The sequence below is a fragment of the Dendrobium catenatum genome, unplaced genomic scaffold (assembly GCF_001605985.2).
Source record: "Dendrobium catenatum unplaced genomic scaffold, ASM160598v2 fragScaff_scaffold_220, whole genome shotgun sequence".
Classification (NCBI taxonomy): Eukaryota; Viridiplantae; Streptophyta; class Magnoliopsida; order Asparagales; family Orchidaceae; genus Dendrobium; species Dendrobium catenatum.
The window spans coordinates 570510-589601 of NW_021318682.1; the positions used below are offsets into that span (position 1 = coordinate 570510).

A 19092-nucleotide genomic window follows, 5' to 3' on the forward strand; every position below is an offset into this window, starting at 1 on the left:
CGAATATATGTCCATTGAGAAAGATTTTAAATAAGTATTTGAAAGAAATAAAGTAGAGAAGCGAAGAAGAAGAGTAATGAAATGTAAAACTGGTGTAGCTCAAACTCTATTTCCTTCACACATGTTTCCGTGATACAGTATATGATGCAATACACAATAAGTATTAAGCTAGTGGTTGAGATTATCCGGGCGATTGAAGATGAATGGCCTAGATAAAGATTGGCAGGGAATCTTCTGCTTACACCAGGGAAATGATAGTGTGATTTGGCAGAGCAAATGTCGGTGGTTGCCTTATTACTTGATATGTTATTAGTATTTTATGGCCATTAAATGTGGGCATTTTTGTTCAAAAAGCATTTTTGAATATTATCTTTTAAGAAAATATAAGGGGCATATTTCTCAATTTTCATTATTATGAAGCTTATAAAGCCAAATCTCCCATTTAGACGAAAGCGGGCTGGAGTCGACCCAACCGGATCTGACCCGACCCAAAATCGGCATAGGAAAAGGATAAGTGCTGCTTCTCTGGCGAGCTTCCTTGTCGAAAATCCATGGCGTCTGCGGCGTTTCCATTGCCGTCAGCAATATCCGGCGTAATTTGCAACAGACCTTTCCTTCGTTGCCCTAGCTTCTTTATCAGAAATTCATGTTTGCGTCCGCGGCCGTTCGCAGGAGGCCGAGCTAGGGCTAACCGCTTCTTTTACCTCACCGCCTCCGCCAAGAATAAGACGAGGTCGCTGCGGGTTCCACCGGTTAGCGGTTATTTCGGGAAATAGTCCTACTGAAAATTTTCTCTTTTCTAGATCTTGCTGAAGTTGATGCTTCTTGCTATTTCGGTAATAGTTATGAGATTTTGTGACTAACTAGAGGCCGGGATGTGGAGATAACATGAAGTGAGAGTAAGCATTGAGTAGGGCATTTAGACATATTCTCAGGAAGAAATTTATGAGCAAAAAGCTACTAGCATCAACAATAAGAACCAGTGAGAAGCGTGAAAGAAAACTAGCGAGGGACTAGGGAGAGAGTGTGAAGAGAAGAATCACCGCCAAGTAACTTGCTCCAATGGGAGAGAAATTGGGACCAATGTGCGATGAATCAATGATTAGTAGTGAACATTTATACCTAATTATTCTGTAAATACTGATCGAAATTATGAAAGAAGAGCCATGATTTTGTTTTGAGACATATTCAACCGTGCAGCACTATGACGTGATGTTGTGAAGTGCAGCACTATGATTTGATGTGGTGAAGTGGAGTGAAACGTCTGTTTTGCTGTGATCTTACTCTTCATAGGCAAGCAATGCATAAGGCCAGCGCTTATAGCAACACCGGTTATACTAATTGTTGTCTCCCCTACCTTTACTCTAAATTTGGTGGACAAGTAATGTCATAAAACTATTCAGGAACTTCAAATTTTCTCCATTATCACATTTAGATGTGATGGTTGATAAGTGATAACTAGCAGGACACTCTTTTAAACCTCAGGGAGTTAACACTCTTTAAACCTCAGGGAGCTAGGTGAATGCTGTGCTTGAACTTCTCTAGTTGCTATTCTGTCAAGCTCCATTGTCTCTATGCCAAAATTTCCTCTAGCGCTCTCTCTTTACCTGCATTAAGCAGGTCCAATGATAGCCTTTTAGGCAATGTTTGCTTTTATAGCTCGAATGCGCCTGTGGAAAGCCATAGCTAGACATTGTGATGCCATGCGCCCAAGATTTCTTCACCAACCCTTTGCTAGTGTTGTTTTATGACACATCTACGTTTTTTGTTTTTATATTTTTTATGTATTTTTTGACTAAAAATTTCTTCCATACTTAAGGAATTTCTTCAGGCAGTAAAGTTGATTCAATTCCCTTTAACTTCCTATGATTTTATTTTAACACTCGAGTATTACTCTACTTGAGGAATAATTCCCAACCTATCTCCTTTTGTTTTCCCTCATTTGCTACTGTGTGTAGCGCAAACCTTATTAGGAAAACTTCGGGGAAGAGAACGATGTGGCAGGATGTCTTAGCTCCTAAATGATTAATTTTTTCTTTCCGTTTTAATAATCTTAACGCTAATTTGGTCCGCCAAACATATTCAAAATTAGCCCTGGCTTGATTTGTTTGCCTTGGTCATTTTCTTGAAAAAATATTATAGTATTTCTTTTTTACAATTCCCAATCCCGCCACTAATTATTTCTTGTATATTAATTTAATTTTGATGGAAGCCAATAAAAAAATGCTCCAGTAAAGATAAAAATGGCAAAAACAGTTGGCAAGCTTTTATCTTCTATTATCTATGCGCGCATAAACATCATTTATTGTGCAAGAATATTATGATTCTCTCATAGTTTGAGTTCATCAATGCATGAGTTTGTTGTGGTTTATAGTACTTTTGCTTGACTGCATAAATCTTTTGATTATATACTGTAATTTCTATTGGAGAAGCCCAAAATGCAACTTACCTTGTTTTGTGATTTTGAGTTATACAAGCTAAGTGCTTACTTTCTCCTAATGTTACACAATGCAATTTACTTTATTAAAATTAGCATTTATTATTTTTCTTTAAAAAAAAAATGATGTGTGCTGCGCTATTCGCTATGCACTATGGCTATGCGAGATTTTGTTCTATGGTGTTCTATTTACTAATGATAAATATGATATTTCCCAAAAAGAACCACTTTATTATATTTCAGAGATCGATTGTCTTGTTTTGTAAAATTTAAAACAGTCCTCAGTGCTTATGGGAATTGATCTCCTACATTTTATTGTGATCAATAAAAATTTGCAATGGAACTGAAGAACTTGATTCTCTTTACCTTGAATGGCATGATGCACAATACGCTATAGTTGATGGAATTTTTTATTTGTCATAGAACCACTTTATTATATTTGGAATTGACAAATTTGTTAGCTTTATGTTAGCATCTGGCCATCTTTTTGTAGGAAACCCTACACCAAAACCTCTTTCCAAAACTGCTAAGCTTTTCTGCTTTCTATCAAGGATTGAAGAAGGCTGAAAGTGTGATAGCTGCAATTCTAATTCTTTGTCAAAGCTCATTTACATTGCCTTTAAGTTCCTGGGACACATTGTTTATTTCTTCTGCAAATGCGGTGCTTTTTTCACCCGACACCAAGGTTCCCCGAACAGGAGAGCTTGCTTTAAGAAGGGCGATTCCTGCCAATGCAAATATGAAAGCTATACAAGTAAATTTTTTTCTGGTCAACACCCTATGAAAAATTTGGTGGCTCTTTAGTCTTACACCTAAGCAAGGAAGCCATTATTTGTTTCTCCTCAGGACTCTTTGGAGGATATTTCATACTTATTAAGAATCCCCCAGAGAAAACCTTACGGTACAATGGAAGGTGATGTGAAGAAAGCTTTAAAGGTATATCATGACGTCCTTTTACATTTTCTCTATAGCATAAAAAAGTTCTGCTATTTCTATGATTGTTATCTGTTATAAATTTTGTGAAAAAATGCAGTCTACATTATCGATTCCCCATCCAGGTTCATAGGTCCAACCCTGATGAAATAAGTGGTGAAGCAAGACATTTAATGTTGATTGATTAAGTTGAGAGTGAGAAGATTCATTTAAAAATGATTTATTTTCAGGTTTAAAATGGATAAATAACACGTAAGTGGAATGTTCGTTCATTTCATTGGCACTCTTTGAAATATACATGAAATCACAAGGAGAGGCTCACGGTGTTGTAAGCTAATTTATGTTATCTTGTCATGCATATTGTTAAATCCCAACCGTCCCCTAACCCTTGATCCCATGACCAGCATGGGGATCTGTGGGAGGCTCATCTTGATCATGTCAATCTCCTTCCATATTTGGGTGATTGATTTAGGAAGGATTATATTAGTGTAATTATGCATGATCATGTAGTTATTTATTTCTTTATTATGATATCTTATATACATCTATAAATAGGGATGGTTTTGTGCAATAAAATTAAGCATTTTCCTTCCCCAAGTCTCTGAATTTAACATGGTATCAAAGTATAAGGATACATAATCGGCTTTCCTTGCTATCTCACCATTGGCCTTTATTTGCCGCTAAGGGCTTTGCATTTTCTGCTCCTTGTGTGCTGCTCTTCTTCGGTTTCAAAGACAGAAAATGAGAGTATTCTCTCATACGTTCCTACTTGGGCCGAATGAATAAAGAAGAAGAATGGAGGGGGCGAAGCTGAGCAAGTGGTTCCTCTTGCGTGCATGCGACCTGTCCTAAGGCAAAACGAGGCGCATTAGGTGCTCTCCCTGCGTACGAGTGAGATTGATCGAGCGTTTGGGAATTTCGAGCGGAGCAAAGGTCTTCTACATGCAAGCCTGGGGCCTATTTGAGTACGGAAGAGGATCGGGCAAATGAGCCGAGCATAGGACATCTTCCTACGAGCATCTTGATCAAAAGTTGCCTCTTGTATGCGTGTTTATTCTGTTGTTGTGCATTCATTACCAGTTTTCCCTTATTGTTTCTACTACTCCTATAACCAACACTGCCTTTATTGTTTCCCTGCACCTTGCTAACTTGATTAATATAGCCTTCTTTGCTATCCTTTGCCATTTTAATGTTTGAAGCTAATTCCTTCCAAAGCTTTAATCAAATGGAGGACTCCATGGTGCATCAAGGAAGAAGAGATTTCCAAAATATGCAACATCTCTATCGTTTGAATGTGAAGAATTACTTCAAATGGTCTGAATTTGTGAAGACCTAGTTGAAAGAAAAATGAAAGATGAATCACTTCCTTGTGGTTAGACCAAAAGAAGAAAATCCTAATTTTTCGGCATGGAATGAAGTGAACTTCATGATTATGCCATGGTTGTAGAATTCTATGAATTCAGAAATTAGTGATACTTTCATGTTCCTATCTACTGCAAATGACATATGGGATGCCGTCAGACATACATTCTCAAAAGCTTGGGATGTTGCTCAAATCGTCGAAATCAAGGTCAAGGTAGGAAGCAGAAAACAAGAGGTCGTGACTGAATATGCCACTTTATTTCAAGGCTTGTGTTAAGAACTTGATCACTACAGATGCATAGAGACCAAGTGTTCAGAAAATGCTTCTATCGTTAAAAGTTTTATTGAGAAAGATAAATTGTATGACTTTCTTGCAGGATTAAATATGGAGCTTGACTAGGTTAGAGTTCAGATCCTTGGCAAAGAGGAGACACCTTTACTAAATGAGACCATCTCTCTCATTTGTGCTGAGGAAAGCCGATGAGGGATAATGCTGGAATCAAATGCTGTTGATGGTTTCAACAATGGTGACAAGCAAAGAGGCAATATGGAAGGAAAGAGGTAAGGATTTCTTCTAAATCCAAAGACAGATTCCCTTTGGTCCAGCTATTGCAAGAAATTAAGGCACACAAAAGAGACCTACTGGAAGTTATATAGAATGCCTCCATGTAAGAAGTGTAATTAAAGAAGTGATCAAAATGGGATATCATAAGCTAACACTACAATAAGTCTGCCCAACCTAGAAACACAGATATCATAAGCTAACACTACAATAAGTCTGCCCAACCTAGAAACACAGTCAAACTACAAAGAGCTCAACAAAGAAGATTTTGAAAATAAAATAACTCATGGTATCCTTTAAAAAATCACTTACATCTTCTTTTATTGTACTTTCAGGTAAGTTTCTTATATCCATCGGATTAATTGTCTTCAGAAATCATTTAAAAGGTTTATGGATCATTGACTCAGGAGCCACATATCACATGACACATTGTAATATCAGCTTCAACAACAACACTCCTTATGCCCAAGTAATAATAAAATTGGGGGAAGCCAAAGAGGATCTGGACATATATAATGAAGCTTACCAGAGACTTGTGGAAAAATTAATCTACCATTCCCAAATCAGACCATATATAGCCTTTGTTGTAGGCATGATCAGCCAATTCATACAAAATCCAAAGCAAACTTACATGCAAGCAGTAGACAAAATACTACACTACCTTAAGGGGAATCCATGAAAATGTATTTTCAGAAGAGAATGTTGAATGACCCCAAAAGTATACTGATGCAGATTACGAAGGATCATCAGTAGATAGATGATCTACCTCAGGATATTACACATTCCTTGGAGGAAACCTTATTACATGAAGGAGTAAGAAACAAAATGTGATTGGCAGGTCTAGTGCAGGAGCAGAGTTTAGAGCTATAGCCTTAGGAATATGTGAACTACTATGGATCAAGATGATTCTAGAAGATTTAAGAATCAAATGGGAATAACCCATGAAGTTATACTGTGAAAACAAATTAGTAATTAACATAGCTCACAATCCAGTTTAGCATGACAGGGCCAAGCATATAGAAGTGGACAAACATTTCATTAAGAAGAAATTGGATATTGGTCTTATATGTATCTACCATTTCTCCTCAAAAGATTAGCTTGCAGACATTCTTATCGCGAGACTTGATAACTTTACTTTTTTGTGACTGATTACCAAGATGAGAATGACAGATTTGTATTCCCCAGCTTGAAGGGTATTGTCAAATCTCAGTTGTCTCTTGACCCTTGATCCTTGGCCAGCATGGGGATCCGTGGGATGGGGAGTGTTAAATCCCATCCGTCCCTTGACCCATGATCCCATGGCCAACATGGGGATCTATGGGAGGCTCACTTGGATCACGCCGATCTCCTTCCATATTTGGGTGATTGATTTAGGAAGGATATGAGGGAAATTATGCATGATTTTGTAGTTATTTATTTCTTTATTAAGAAATCTTGTATAGACCTATAAATATGTATAATTTTATGGAATAAAATTAAGTTTTTTTCTTCTCCAATTCTCTGAATTTAACACATACTTCTGTGCTGAAAATGCTAGCAGGTGTGCATCATGCTTTTTGCCTTACTGTGTTTTCCTAATTGAATTCAAATAATTTTGCAAACATACTAAATCATGTCAAAGATATCTTTCTTTTTTATAGCAATTCATAGACATATAATTCTGGTTTTAGGATGGTGTTAAAAAGCATTCTTTACTTGCAACTAATTAATAATAGGACTATGATATGAACATTAAACTTTTGACTGAATTTTAGAAAATGGAGCAATAAAACTATTACAATGACATGCCTTAATTTTCCTTTCTTTAATATTATCTTTAATATTTAAATATTGTATTGCCTGTGAACATCGGAGTCAATTTGTTTTTTAGATTGCTATGGAGCAAAAGGAATCAATCTTAGGTACCTTACCCGAGGAACTTAAGGAGAAGGGTTCCCTGTTGTATACTTCTCTAACAGATGGCAAGGTATCTCATTCTTTTCCGGGGTTTTTAACTTATAATGCACATTATACATGGATATTTCCTCTACAGTAAATTTATGTATGGCTTACCTGACTCATATTTGCTCATTTGTTCTTAGTATTGTTGGAAACAAGGTCATGCTTGATTTTGTTGACATGAAAGTGAAGGGCTGTAACTTTTGGCATGTGAAGCAAACAACTAACTATTTTGACAGAGATTAATGCTTAGTTTTTCATATTAAATTAGGGATGAACACCCCATGAGAAAGAAGAAAAATAAGTAATGGGCACATCTAGTCTGAAAAAGATGCACATGAGCCTAAAGATGTTAGCATATTAGAATGCGTGTAACCATCTCAATCATTTGCTTAGAAATTGAAGTGTGACGGTCAATTCACAAGATTGTCTTAAATTTATTTGTAACCCCTCAAATTATTAACATCAGTGGTTCACAAGCAGAGAAAACTGATAAACAAGAAATAAAACTTGTGCTGCTCTGTTTCTGTGGATAGTATGTGTGCTTGTAATGCTTTGGAGAAGGCCCAAATGAAAAACAAAAATCTATAGTTGCTATTCATCATATTGACATTGATTAGTATCTACTTGCCAACTTAAGGAGTTGTTCGAAGAAGCAAGAAAAGAATAATTGCTAGTTGGATTCTGATTCTCTAATATTCATTTGAAATGTAGATTTTTAATCAGGAAGTATGCAAAAGTGCTATACTTCATTATGATATAATTGGGAAATCATGAAGCAATCTACAGTAATATATATTTTGATTGAATTAAATATCTAAAGTAGTAGAGCTAGTTGGAAACTTGGAAAAGTGTAAATAGTTTACAACTTCGTGTATTTGCTTCGACTGTAAGGTGAAAACTTTGTACAACATTGATACACGAAAAAAAATAAAAATGTTCTGATGCTGTTACATAGAGCATGAGAAAGCCTTCAGTGTTGATGCAATGTATTCCAATAGAAGTCAAGTAGATCTTCTGGAAGATTTTGGAGCGTTGAAGAAAGAGATTTTTCTAGCAGGAATTTTTTTTTTCTAGCAGGAAATTGTTTTTGTTGGAAGTGCTAAAATTGAGGGATTCAGGTGTCTCGAACCAAAACAAACTTTGTATCCCAAGTGCACGGATATTGATTGAGTTGGGTAGGGTGGAAGTTTTAGATATTTCTTACGGGATGAGGTTGAAGTTGGGGTTCGTGCTCAGAAAGTAGGAAGAGTGATTTATAAGCATAGGTTATGATGGGGTTTTAATCTTGGATTTGAGTTGGACAATTTTGTAAAGGGAATTTAGGAAGGTGTTTAGGTTCTGAACAAAATATGAATTATTAAATTTCAGATGTTGTAAGATTTCATGAGATATTCTATGAGCAGTTGAGGGAATCTGTGAGATGGTCCGGAGGGAGAGGAGAGGTAGACATTGTGGAAAAAATTAAGCTTTTGAGTTCTCAACTGAAGGGAACCATAATTTTGATTTTTGGTGGAAAGAGAGAGAAAGTGGTGGGTAAAAAAAGAGATTGTACAATGATTATTTTTCAACTTAATTTTGTATGAGTGTTGGGGAAACATGCTCGGTTGGAGAGAGAAAGGTGAAGAGGGAAAGAAAATTTTAGGAAATTCTTATATTCTTAGGTAGAAATTGTAGAAGCAGATGAAATCAAAGGCAAATTTATAGGAAATTTATTCTAATACCAAATTGATGTGGGATATGCAGTAAAATTATTAAAATAGTATAAAAGAAGAAAAGTGCAGAGTAATTGATACCAAAGATGTACAAACATGTATAAATACAGTCAGTGGCATGTATCTGTATCTCTAATCATATGAATGCATTGTATGAGAGCACTAAGTAGCTTGCACATATCTTTGATCATGCAAATACATTTTGTAAATACACCATGATCATAAAATTGTGCAAGTGCATCGATATTCGTGTAAGTGCTTCATATAAGTATACCACGCAATGTGTAAATACATTACATAAGTAAACTATGCAACATGCAAATGACACTTGCATGCATGTCAACAATACACAAACATATCATGCATACACTAAATAACACACAAATGTATCATGTATGTACCAAATATAACATGCATGCACCTCGCAACCTACAAAAAATGTCATGCAAGCGCGTTAAGTAGAGCACAAATGATATGTAAATACACAAATATGCACACAATCATGCAAATGCATATGCAAGCGTGCAAATATACAAACAAATGTATGAATGTGTATACAAACATACATATATGTTATACACATCCAATATGTCAAATGTATATTTTATTTGATGAATAAATACATTATGCAAAATGCATTGAAAAGCATGCTATTGCATGGGCCATGATTAGCGTGACATATATACACACTTGGCTTTTGAGGATGCTATGCAGGTTAAAAGTGAACTTAAGTTCAAGTTCGATCCTTCTCTTTAAATGGAACAGAGTTAACAAGACTTGAACCATCGAACAAATACGTGGTCATTGCATCGACTGGAGTTATTTGATTTTATATGTTCATATTAGACCTTCAATGTCTATTACGAGAAAGGTTCACTGCTAAAATACAAACTCTCAGAACCAATGCTTGTTAACTTAATAAAGTATTTGATTTTATATGTTCATATTAGGCCTTCAATGTCTTTTATGAAGTAAGTTCATATATTAAAATACACACTCTCGGTTCTAATATTTCTATGAAAGTCCTAAAAAATGAGGAGCTGAACCCGATCCTCTACTTGCAAACAAACAAAGTTGACAAGGTTTGACTAATAAAATGAAAATTTCAATGAACCATGATGATGATCGTGTTGAATGAAAATCTCAACTGAAGGGGTCTCTATCTTTTAAGTCTTAAAATTTATCATTACGTGGCTATGGTTTTAATAAACATTTAAAAATCTTAAAATCACAAAAATTAAGATATTTAATTTGAAAAAATTACCTAATAACTTAAAACAAAAATTCATCTTCCCTCAGCAATAGTTTGTCGAAGCAAATGAATTTGGAAATCACTTCAGCTCACAAAGTTTAAATGTCCAGTCGAGAATATTACTATGATTCATTTTCAAACTATTCTTGCCGGTAAGGACATGGCACGTGTCCTCTAACTGGTGATTTTACTGCCAAATGACACCACATTTAAACGGTTATGATCAAGGCCCTATGGCTGGGTGATTTTACTGTCAAATGGTACCACTAAATTATGATCACGATTAAAGCACGTATGATCCTCAATGGCTCTAAAATCTTGAATAATGAATCAATAGGGTACGAAGCCCTTTATTAGTAAGCTAAGGGGCTAAAATTTATCCCCTTTGACAAACGTTCACCCCAAGTCTACAAGGTACTCTTGGATGAAGCAACTCATGACTTCCAACAAGGATCCTTTGGTCAGGTTGGGTCGACTATCTCCTCTGACTAAGTAGACTAGGGACAACGGAACCATGAGATCTTGATCGGATTTATCATCATTCCCCCCACCATCCACTTTAAGTGCATGATGATAAATTTCAATTTTCAATATATAATTCTGTTGTTATTTTATGTTGGATACTACGAATCTGTTCAATGACAATCCTTAATCAAAAGTTCTCTCTTGTTATCGTGCGCGGGGGGAGGGGTAAGTGACTATAGGAGCTTGCGCTTATAGGAAACCTGAACTTAGATCATAAAGTCCTCGCGAAATGACAGTGAAATCTCTGGTTAGTGTCTTATCTAAACAATCCAATGTCTTCTGAAAATTTATCCCAAAACCTAAACTCATTAAAATTCTCTGTTGCCAACAAAAAAAGAAAGGGCCGTAAAGAGGCCGCGACATGAATTTTTGGAGCCAACAACTATGTGGGTTTTATGATTTCAAATGTTGATTGTATAAATGAAATATGGAGAGCATGTATGAATCTTGTTTTAAATGATGCATTAGAAGCTGTGTATTTAATTTAATAATTTATAAACGCGTCTATTATGTGCTTATGATGATTTTTTGAATGTTGCTAAAAGTCGTGTAATTTTGGATGATAAAGTCGGACTATTTTTACTCGTTTGATTATAATAAATTAAATTTGGATGGATGTAGTGAGACTGTTTTTTTTAACATTCAACATTTCTTGTATCTATCCACTAAACAAACTTCCTTTTATGAATTTAAACTGCACATAAAACATTCATGACTACTTTTATTCCCGCTTGGGGTTTAGTTAGTATTAAATAGGTTCGAGGAGGATACCTTACCCAAAACACATCAGGAGTTGGTAAATGACCTGAATAAATTGATTAGTTGCTTCGTTTTATTGTTGTATGAATGAGGGGAAACTATGGATTCATAAAGCCTACCTTTTAGAGGTTGGGAGTCCTCTTTGTGATGATATATGGTATTGCTATTATGCTTGGAGCGTAACTAACACATGTCTGTTGCAAGTAAAATTTATTTGGATGGTGTTTTAAGGAACAAAATTTGAGAAATCTTTCCTTAATTGTGTAATCTGCCATGAATGAAAGATGGGACTCTAAATACTGCAATCTAGTTCCACATATACATTATATGAAGTTTGAAAACATGATATTATTTATTATATTGGCAGTTACATAAAATCTTTTCTGATGTTTTAGGATGCTTCTCTTAATGTATTCACATTTCTGGAACATGGAAAGCTTATTCAGGTCACATAAAAGTTGGACTAATGTTAACTTATATCAAATATCAGGGTGGATTGAAAAATCTAATTGATTTTATTAAGGAGAACGACCCAGATAAGATTTCTATAGTTCTGCAATCATCACTTGATACTCTTGCCGAGCTAGAGCTATTGCAGGTATTCTTTATAAAAGCTATGCAGATTTGAAAAACGTTTTCTTTTCATGCTTTAACTCAATTTTGATGAGGTTAATAATTGATGATAATATTATTTAAAGTTTTGATAATTCTTTGGAAGTCTGTACAGTTGGCTATTGATCTGTTATCATGTGCGTTTAATGAAAACAAAATTAGCAAACGCTATTAGGTAAAATGCCTACTGACCCTACAGCATTTAACAGGCTCCAGGTTTGTCGTTTTTGTTACCCGAGCAGTACCAAAAATATCCAAGGTAACCCAACAACTCTTTATTTTGTAGACATTCATGCAAGCAATTGCATCTTCATACATTGAGTTTCTGAGCTATTGTATCAGTTACTTGTAATGTTTTACTTGCATGTTGGGGTGAGAATCTATTTGTTAGATGATAATTTAGGTTGCACAGAGAAGAACTAATTGTTGAGTTAATTTTAAAAAAAAAAGAGAAAAAAGAAAAAAGAAAAAAAAAAGAAAGAAAAAAAAAAAAAACGGAAAATACAAATAGGAGCAAAAAAAAAAAAAAAAAAAAAAAAAAAAAAAAAAAAAACGGAAAATACAAATAGGAGCCGCATCAAGCAAAAGCACCCATTCATTTATACAAAAACAATAGAGAAATGAAAAAAAAAAAAAACTCACGTCTGTCTATACGAAGCCCGTCCTGTTCGCAGTCTGCCCAGTTCTTGTGCCCCAAGTATGCCTACGCTTCCTCCTGTGATCGGCCTGACCTGATCCTGTCAAGCGCGACCAACTTTGTGCGATCAACTTTCGTGCTTCCGACCCAGGCCCGACTCTGCATTTCCGACCTAGGCACGCACTTCTGCGTACCTATTTCCACACGAAGCCGCACATTCACCCTCTGGCCCATGCTCATGCGGTCCGCCTGCCTGCCTGCGCCGATCGGTGGCATGCTACGACTCTTGCACAGCTTGCGTCTCTATACGCCCAACCCTGCTTCGTCACGACTGCCTCGTCTGCAGATCCAATCTGCTCCACTTGCTTGTGCTCACGCGTGAAACCGTGTGTTCTACTTAGTTTGCATTCGTTTGCGACCGTAAGCCCGATGTCCTGCACTTACAACTTACTTCGACCCATCTCTATAGTCTCTATTTGAGTTTCTATTAGAGTAATTAAAGCGGTCTTCTATTTAATTAAATAAAAAATTTTATAAACATATTTGAAAGGCAAGCGTGCTTAAAGGATTTGAAGACCTAAAGACTTGTGCCGAAACCAATCATCGTCTCGAAGCTCTATGTCGTTGAATCTTTGATCTGGCCTGGTGAATTGAAGGGCAAGTGCTCTCCCTACCTCTCTTCGCTGGGAGGGGACATCGGGAGGCTGCAATATTTTTTAAATTATTGAGGAAACAATTTGAGAGCGTATTAAAATAAAATAAAATAATTTTATTTTATTTATTAATAATTTCAATTTATTCAAAATTTATTTTTTATTAAGTTAATTGAGAAATATCTTAATTTTAATAAAATATTATTTCTTTAAATAATTAATTTAAAATACAATAAATTAAAATATTTTTTAATTAGTTAATTAATTAACTAATTTAAAATATAAGAATTAAAAATTATCTTAATGAATTAATTAATTAATAAAAATGCAATAAACTAAAAAAAAGAAGAGGTAAATGTTTGCACTGAAATCATCTCCATAGTCTAAACAAACTCTAAACTCTAAACAAACTCAAACTACAAATTCAACTCAACTCAACTCAGACCCAAACAAACTCTAAATGAAACTCCACACAAGCTCCAACAGTGAGGGCTCTAATCACCCGTAAAATAGATAAATGAAAGCAAATGCAGTACTGTAAGCAAAACAACAATGCTAAAGGAAAAAAATCAAAATGTTGAAATTATAGTAGTGCTAAGGCAAAAGGAAAGCTTTTGAAGCAAAGGAAAGTGAAACTAAAGTAACTATTCCTAAGTTCAAATTAAAACTACAGACAACTTCCAATGGAAGTAGTAAGACCCACTATTTGGAAAACTTCTAAGTTAAGTTATAATCACTAAATCAAAACTCACAGGCAAATCCTAAGCGAAGCTTTAAGCCCCAGCCTATTCGAATCTATGGGCAACTCCTAAGCAGAGCTATAAGCCTCATCCTAAATCAAATCTATGGGCAACTCCTAAGCAGAACATAAGCCCATCCTAAATCAAATCTACGAGCAACTCTTAAGCGGAGCTGTAAGCCTCATCCTAAATCAAATCTATGGGCAACTCCTAAGTGTTGCTGTAAGCTCAATCCTAAATCAAATCTAACGTGCAACTCCTAAGTGGAGCCATCAGCCCCATCCTTAATCAAATCTAATAAGCAATTCCTAAAAGGAGCCATAAGCCCCAAATTTAAATTATATCCCACATCTAACCACCCCAGTCTACTCAGGATCCCTGAGAGGAGGCAATTTATGGCTGCTAATCATATTCCCTAGATGCTGCAACTAATGGTTTGTTAGCGTTGGTAGATTGAAATTTATAGTATTCCCGAGATGAAGTATCCATAAGAGTTTTGATTGGGTCTACCCCCATTCCCCCAAAAAATGAGACTAAAATTTAAGATACCTAAGCTATCCTAAAGTGAATCATCCTTAATTGAGAGTTCTTTCTTATGGAGTAGGAGAGTTAATTAATTATAAGGGCTTGCGCTCATAGGAAGTAAGAACGTAGAATTAAATAAACCCCAATACAATCCCGGGGTAAATCTGGTTAATTAAAAATCAATTTGCCTTAAGAAAAAATGAAATCCTTAGCCTGGAAAGCAGGGTTCGTGCCTAAGCATCATTTTTCTTGAGCGAACACTAATCACAATCATCATTACCCTTGTTCCAACTATTTGAAGTTGTATTTTTCTAATCCTTTGGTATTCCCATTAGATCTTGCATTTAGTTTAACTTTAGTTCATATATCTATTGCACTACTTTTAGGCATTTACCACTAATGTTTCTCTTTTACTTATTCCTTCCACATTATTGTTATTTTTTTTTCTTATTGGTGCATCTTTTGCTTGTATGCCAAAGCCTTCCAAGTCTATTCTATTAAACTATATTTTCTGTAGGTTCTACTGTAAAATTCATTCCTTGAAGTGTCTCTAAAATTCATTCCAGTATAATCATTTTGGATTCCATTATTTTGAATTCATTGAATTTCCGTTATAATACCCCGCCGCCCTCCCCCTCACAAAAAAAAAAAAAAGGAAGCTAAGGGGAACCATGAATAAAACTACTTGAAATATCAAATACGTTTTTTTTTGTTGTGTGATGACTTCTGAATTTTTCTCCTTGTTCTGCCATTTAAATCGCCTCTTTTCTCTGGAATGACACAGGAAAAGAAGTTATGTTGGCAGTAATTTCACGGGGAATGATGCATCTGTACTTTGAATAGGGTATACTCTGTTTAGCAGTGGAGACTATGCACCATTTCTCCAGTATCAAAGCGATTCTTTCATAAAAGCTTTTAGCTCATTGGAGATTCTATTTCTCCTATTAGAGTTTCTAAGTGACAATTTCCTTACTTTAAAACCATAAATTATAAATGTGTATAGATTTTGATCGTATGATTAAAAAGAGATGGAGAAGGGGATGTAGGGAAGTGCTGGAGAGAGCTACATGGTGAAGGCATGATTTTCTTCACCTTTGATGCATAAAGAAAAGCAAAAGGACATCATATTTGATGAAGGGAGACTTTGAATTGATGAGATAGATGGATTTTATTGAAAGAAGTCGAATAAAAATGTCTAGAAAGCAGAATTATGTTGAAGCATACTCTACCAGAGATATAGATGGCATGCATGAGTAGGTGATATAGTGTAGAAGATTGAGTTCACTAGCCAGAAGAATTGTAACGAGAAACTGATTTCAGTATAACATTAACATTACGGGAGAATAGGAGGTAGATACGTAGGTCTGCCAATGAACCGAGCTGAGTCAAGTATGTGTGTGTTCATGTTTGAGTTCATTTTTTATTTTCTTTAGTATAATGTTATTATCAGCTTGTTCAAGTTCGGTTCGAGTTTGATTCGAGTTTTGTTTGTGTTCATGTTTGGTTCGTTTAAATTAATGGGTGTCCATGTTTGGTTCATGTTCGATTCATTTCGTGCTTATTGAGCTTTAAACAAACGAACCTTATCGAACTATAAACGAGCTCTACTTCTAGATGTACATTAACTTAATAAATGAGCCTTATCGAGCGTTCTAATAAAAAATTACATCGACCTTATTCGTGAACATATCTAGCAAAATTTTTTAAACTATTAAGCATGCTCGTTCACGAACAAGTATTCTTAAGCTATCAAATGAGCCCGTTCATGAACATATCTAATTAGTTTTTTTGAGCTACCAAATGAGTTCGTTCACGAACAAACGATCTATGATTTATCTTATATTTATTCAAAGAGTGGGTTATTCACGATTTTAGGCGGATGCGGGAAGTAAAAATAAATGATCAAACAATTTTTGGTGGGATTAGTACAAATAAATTATTAAATTTAACAATATATATTTTTTTAAACTCTAATATAGTTATAATCGAGTTTCTTAAAAAGCTTGTTCATGAGCGTTAAATGATACAGTTTATGAACATAAACGAACCGAACGCAAAGTTGTTTAAGTTCGTTTATTTAGCTATCGAGTATTTATAAAAAATGTTCAAGCTTGTTCATTTATCTTATCAAACGAACATGAACGATTTCTTATCGAGTTAAGTCATGAGTAGCTCGTCGAATGCTCGGTTCATTTGCAACCCCATTGATACGACTCCTTTGGACCAGCGAAGCAAGCGCACCTGTGATACCAGAAATGCACAAAACATCTGGTACTGATATCAGTGATGAGCAAATAATCAGGCTAGGCAAAATTATCGTTATATTCCCATGTTTTCATTGCAACAGTTCTCTTTTCATGTACAGCAGCTAGGCAAAACCGTGTTGTATTTTTGGTGATACAAATGCATTACAACTGACTGCATATTGAGTCCGTCTTATTTTGGAATGGCAAAAAGCGCTAACTGCTTAACACTCATTTACAGGTCCTCGTAATCAAACCAAGAACTTGAACGTTATTGAATACCATTCTATATAGTTTCATTTTTTTTACTTCCTTAGAAGGCTTCCTACAATTCTTGCTCTATTGTTTTATAATCTCTCATGGTTTCTGTGCAACTTGCTATGGACTGTTAATATGCTTTGGAATTTCACAGGCTTACTGGAAGAGGTGTTGTTAACTTGGTTGTTGAGAAAAGTGACGGCTCTACATTCTTTCCTACATCTGGGGGTGAACCAAAAAGTTTTGCTACAATTCAGGTTTGCTAAAGCTTTGTAGAGTGACCTCTCACTTAACCTATGAAGCTACTTATTCGCCTTTTCTATTTTCCTCGAGCACTGTGGCGCTATATACTCGAACACTGTGAGCTGCAGCGCCATGGCGCTGCAGGGTGGACTCAAAAATAGAGTGGAGCCCTGTGGAGCTCCAAAACTCAATGACATAGTGCTAGAACTCATTTTTCATGTTTTACTTGAAGGGTTTTATCCTTTGGTATATTGAAAAGCGTCTCTTTGTTTGTTTTGAGTAGAACGAAGAGAAGTGAAGAGAGGCAAAGAGAGAAAGTGAGTAGAGAGATTTGTACAATTTCTCTCAATTTTTACAGGGACTTTGTTGGTGTGGTATGGTTTCGTAGTTTTTTTCCCAATTTTGAATTTTTCCATGTTAAATCCTGAAGTTCGTTTCTGCTGTTTTCTTTTTTTTTGTTTGTTTTGCTGCGTGCTTGCTTCCCAACAGATATCTTCTTTCTTCTCCTTAAACATGACAAGCTGGCTAATTTCTTGTATTTAAACTGGTAGAGTCAATTGCTCAGAGTAAACATGCGACTAAGATTCATTGCACAAATTTAATCGTTATGACTATAGGCGTCTCATTTTAATACTCTTTTAATAACAGGCCATTGTCACTGTGGATGGACATCCCTTGAAAATATCTTTCTTTATCTACAGGTTGTTCTTGATGGCTATTCTGCTCCACTAACAGCAGGGAACTTTGCAAAATTGGTAAGGTATCCTTTTTCTGACTTGGTTTCTTAAACATTCCCCACCGTGCGTTGAAGAATATAATATGAAACTTTTTATTTTTACATGGCTTGGTAATTGATTACTGTTCAGACACAATTTCATCTGTTAAAATTCTTGACTTGAAAAGAATTTTTTCGTGTTTCTAATTCTTTTTCTGATCTTTAGATAAGTTTGAACTTTTTAGGTAATTGATGGTGCCTATGATGGTGTGAGGCTGAAGTGTGCCAATCAGGCTGTTCTCTCGGATAATGAGCTTGAGAACTATGGTTATAGTCTTCCACTAGAATTAAAGCCTTCCGGAGAATTCGAACCTTTATATAAGACAGCTCTTAGTATCCAGGTTTTTGGTGACGGCGATTAATTGGTTATTATTAGTACTTATTATGGGTTTAACACTCCTTTTTTATTGTTTTCTTGCTCATGATAGGATGGTGAACTGCCTGTGCTTCCTTTATCTGTTTATGGAGCAGTTGCAATGGCACATAATACAGATTCAGAGGAGTACTCATCACCTTCACAGTTTTTCTTTTATCTCTATGACAAGAGAAATGTAAGTAAAACTTCCATTGTACTTAAGTTCATTACTGTATAATTGATAATGTATTCAGGGTTTTCTCTCTAGTGGTTTGTTCACATAATTCTCTTGACATGGATGAAGGTGATAGGAAATACTTGAGTTCGCAAGTAACCCTAAGGTAATATTTAAGTTCGCAAGCAAACCTAACCCAAATTGATGAATAAACAGCAAGGTGACTGCTGTTTATTACAGTAGGAAAATAGCCCAAAACCAGTAGAAAATAGAGAAAACTGAAGAGAAATCTGAACAAAATCAAGCAAACAACTTGTATTCCACTAGTAGATGAACAAAAACAACAACGATACAGGATTCTTCAATTCGAGAGGAAGAAAAGTCTCCAAAATC

General features: G+C 35.4%; 1 protein-coding gene across 1 annotated transcript; it reads left to right on the forward strand.

The window, feature by feature from the left end:
* The first annotated feature begins 453 nt into the window (after window positions 1–453).
* On the forward strand, window positions 454–18762 carry LOC110099767 (peptidyl-prolyl cis-trans isomerase CYP37, chloroplastic). Its single transcript, XM_028693041.1, has 10 exons — window positions 454–752; window positions 2931–3191; window positions 3284–3373; window positions 7165–7260; window positions 11974–12081; window positions 12305–12354; window positions 17306–17408; window positions 18096–18149; window positions 18355–18510; window positions 18598–18762. The coding sequence occupies exons 1-10, from the start codon at window positions 552–554 to the stop codon at window positions 18760–18762; spliced, it is 1284 nt and encodes a 427-aa protein (XP_028548874.1). The 5' UTR covers window positions 454–551.
* The last annotated feature ends 330 nt before the right edge of the window (window positions 18763–19092 follow it).

Bases quoted from the DNA above. Each gene is read 5' to 3' on its own strand.
- LOC110099767 (XM_028693041.1), top strand. From the start codon at position 552: ATGGCGTCTGCGGCGTTTCCATTGCCGTCAGCAATATCCGGCGTAATT. The intron at 18,150-18,354 runs GTAAGGTATCCT...TGAACTTTTTAG, and splicing joins CAGGGAACTTTGCAAAATTG to GTAATTGATGGTGCCTATGA. The intron at 18,511-18,597 runs GTTTTTGGTGAC...TGCTCATGATAG, and splicing joins AGACAGCTCTTAGTATCCAG to GATGGTGAACTGCCTGTGCT.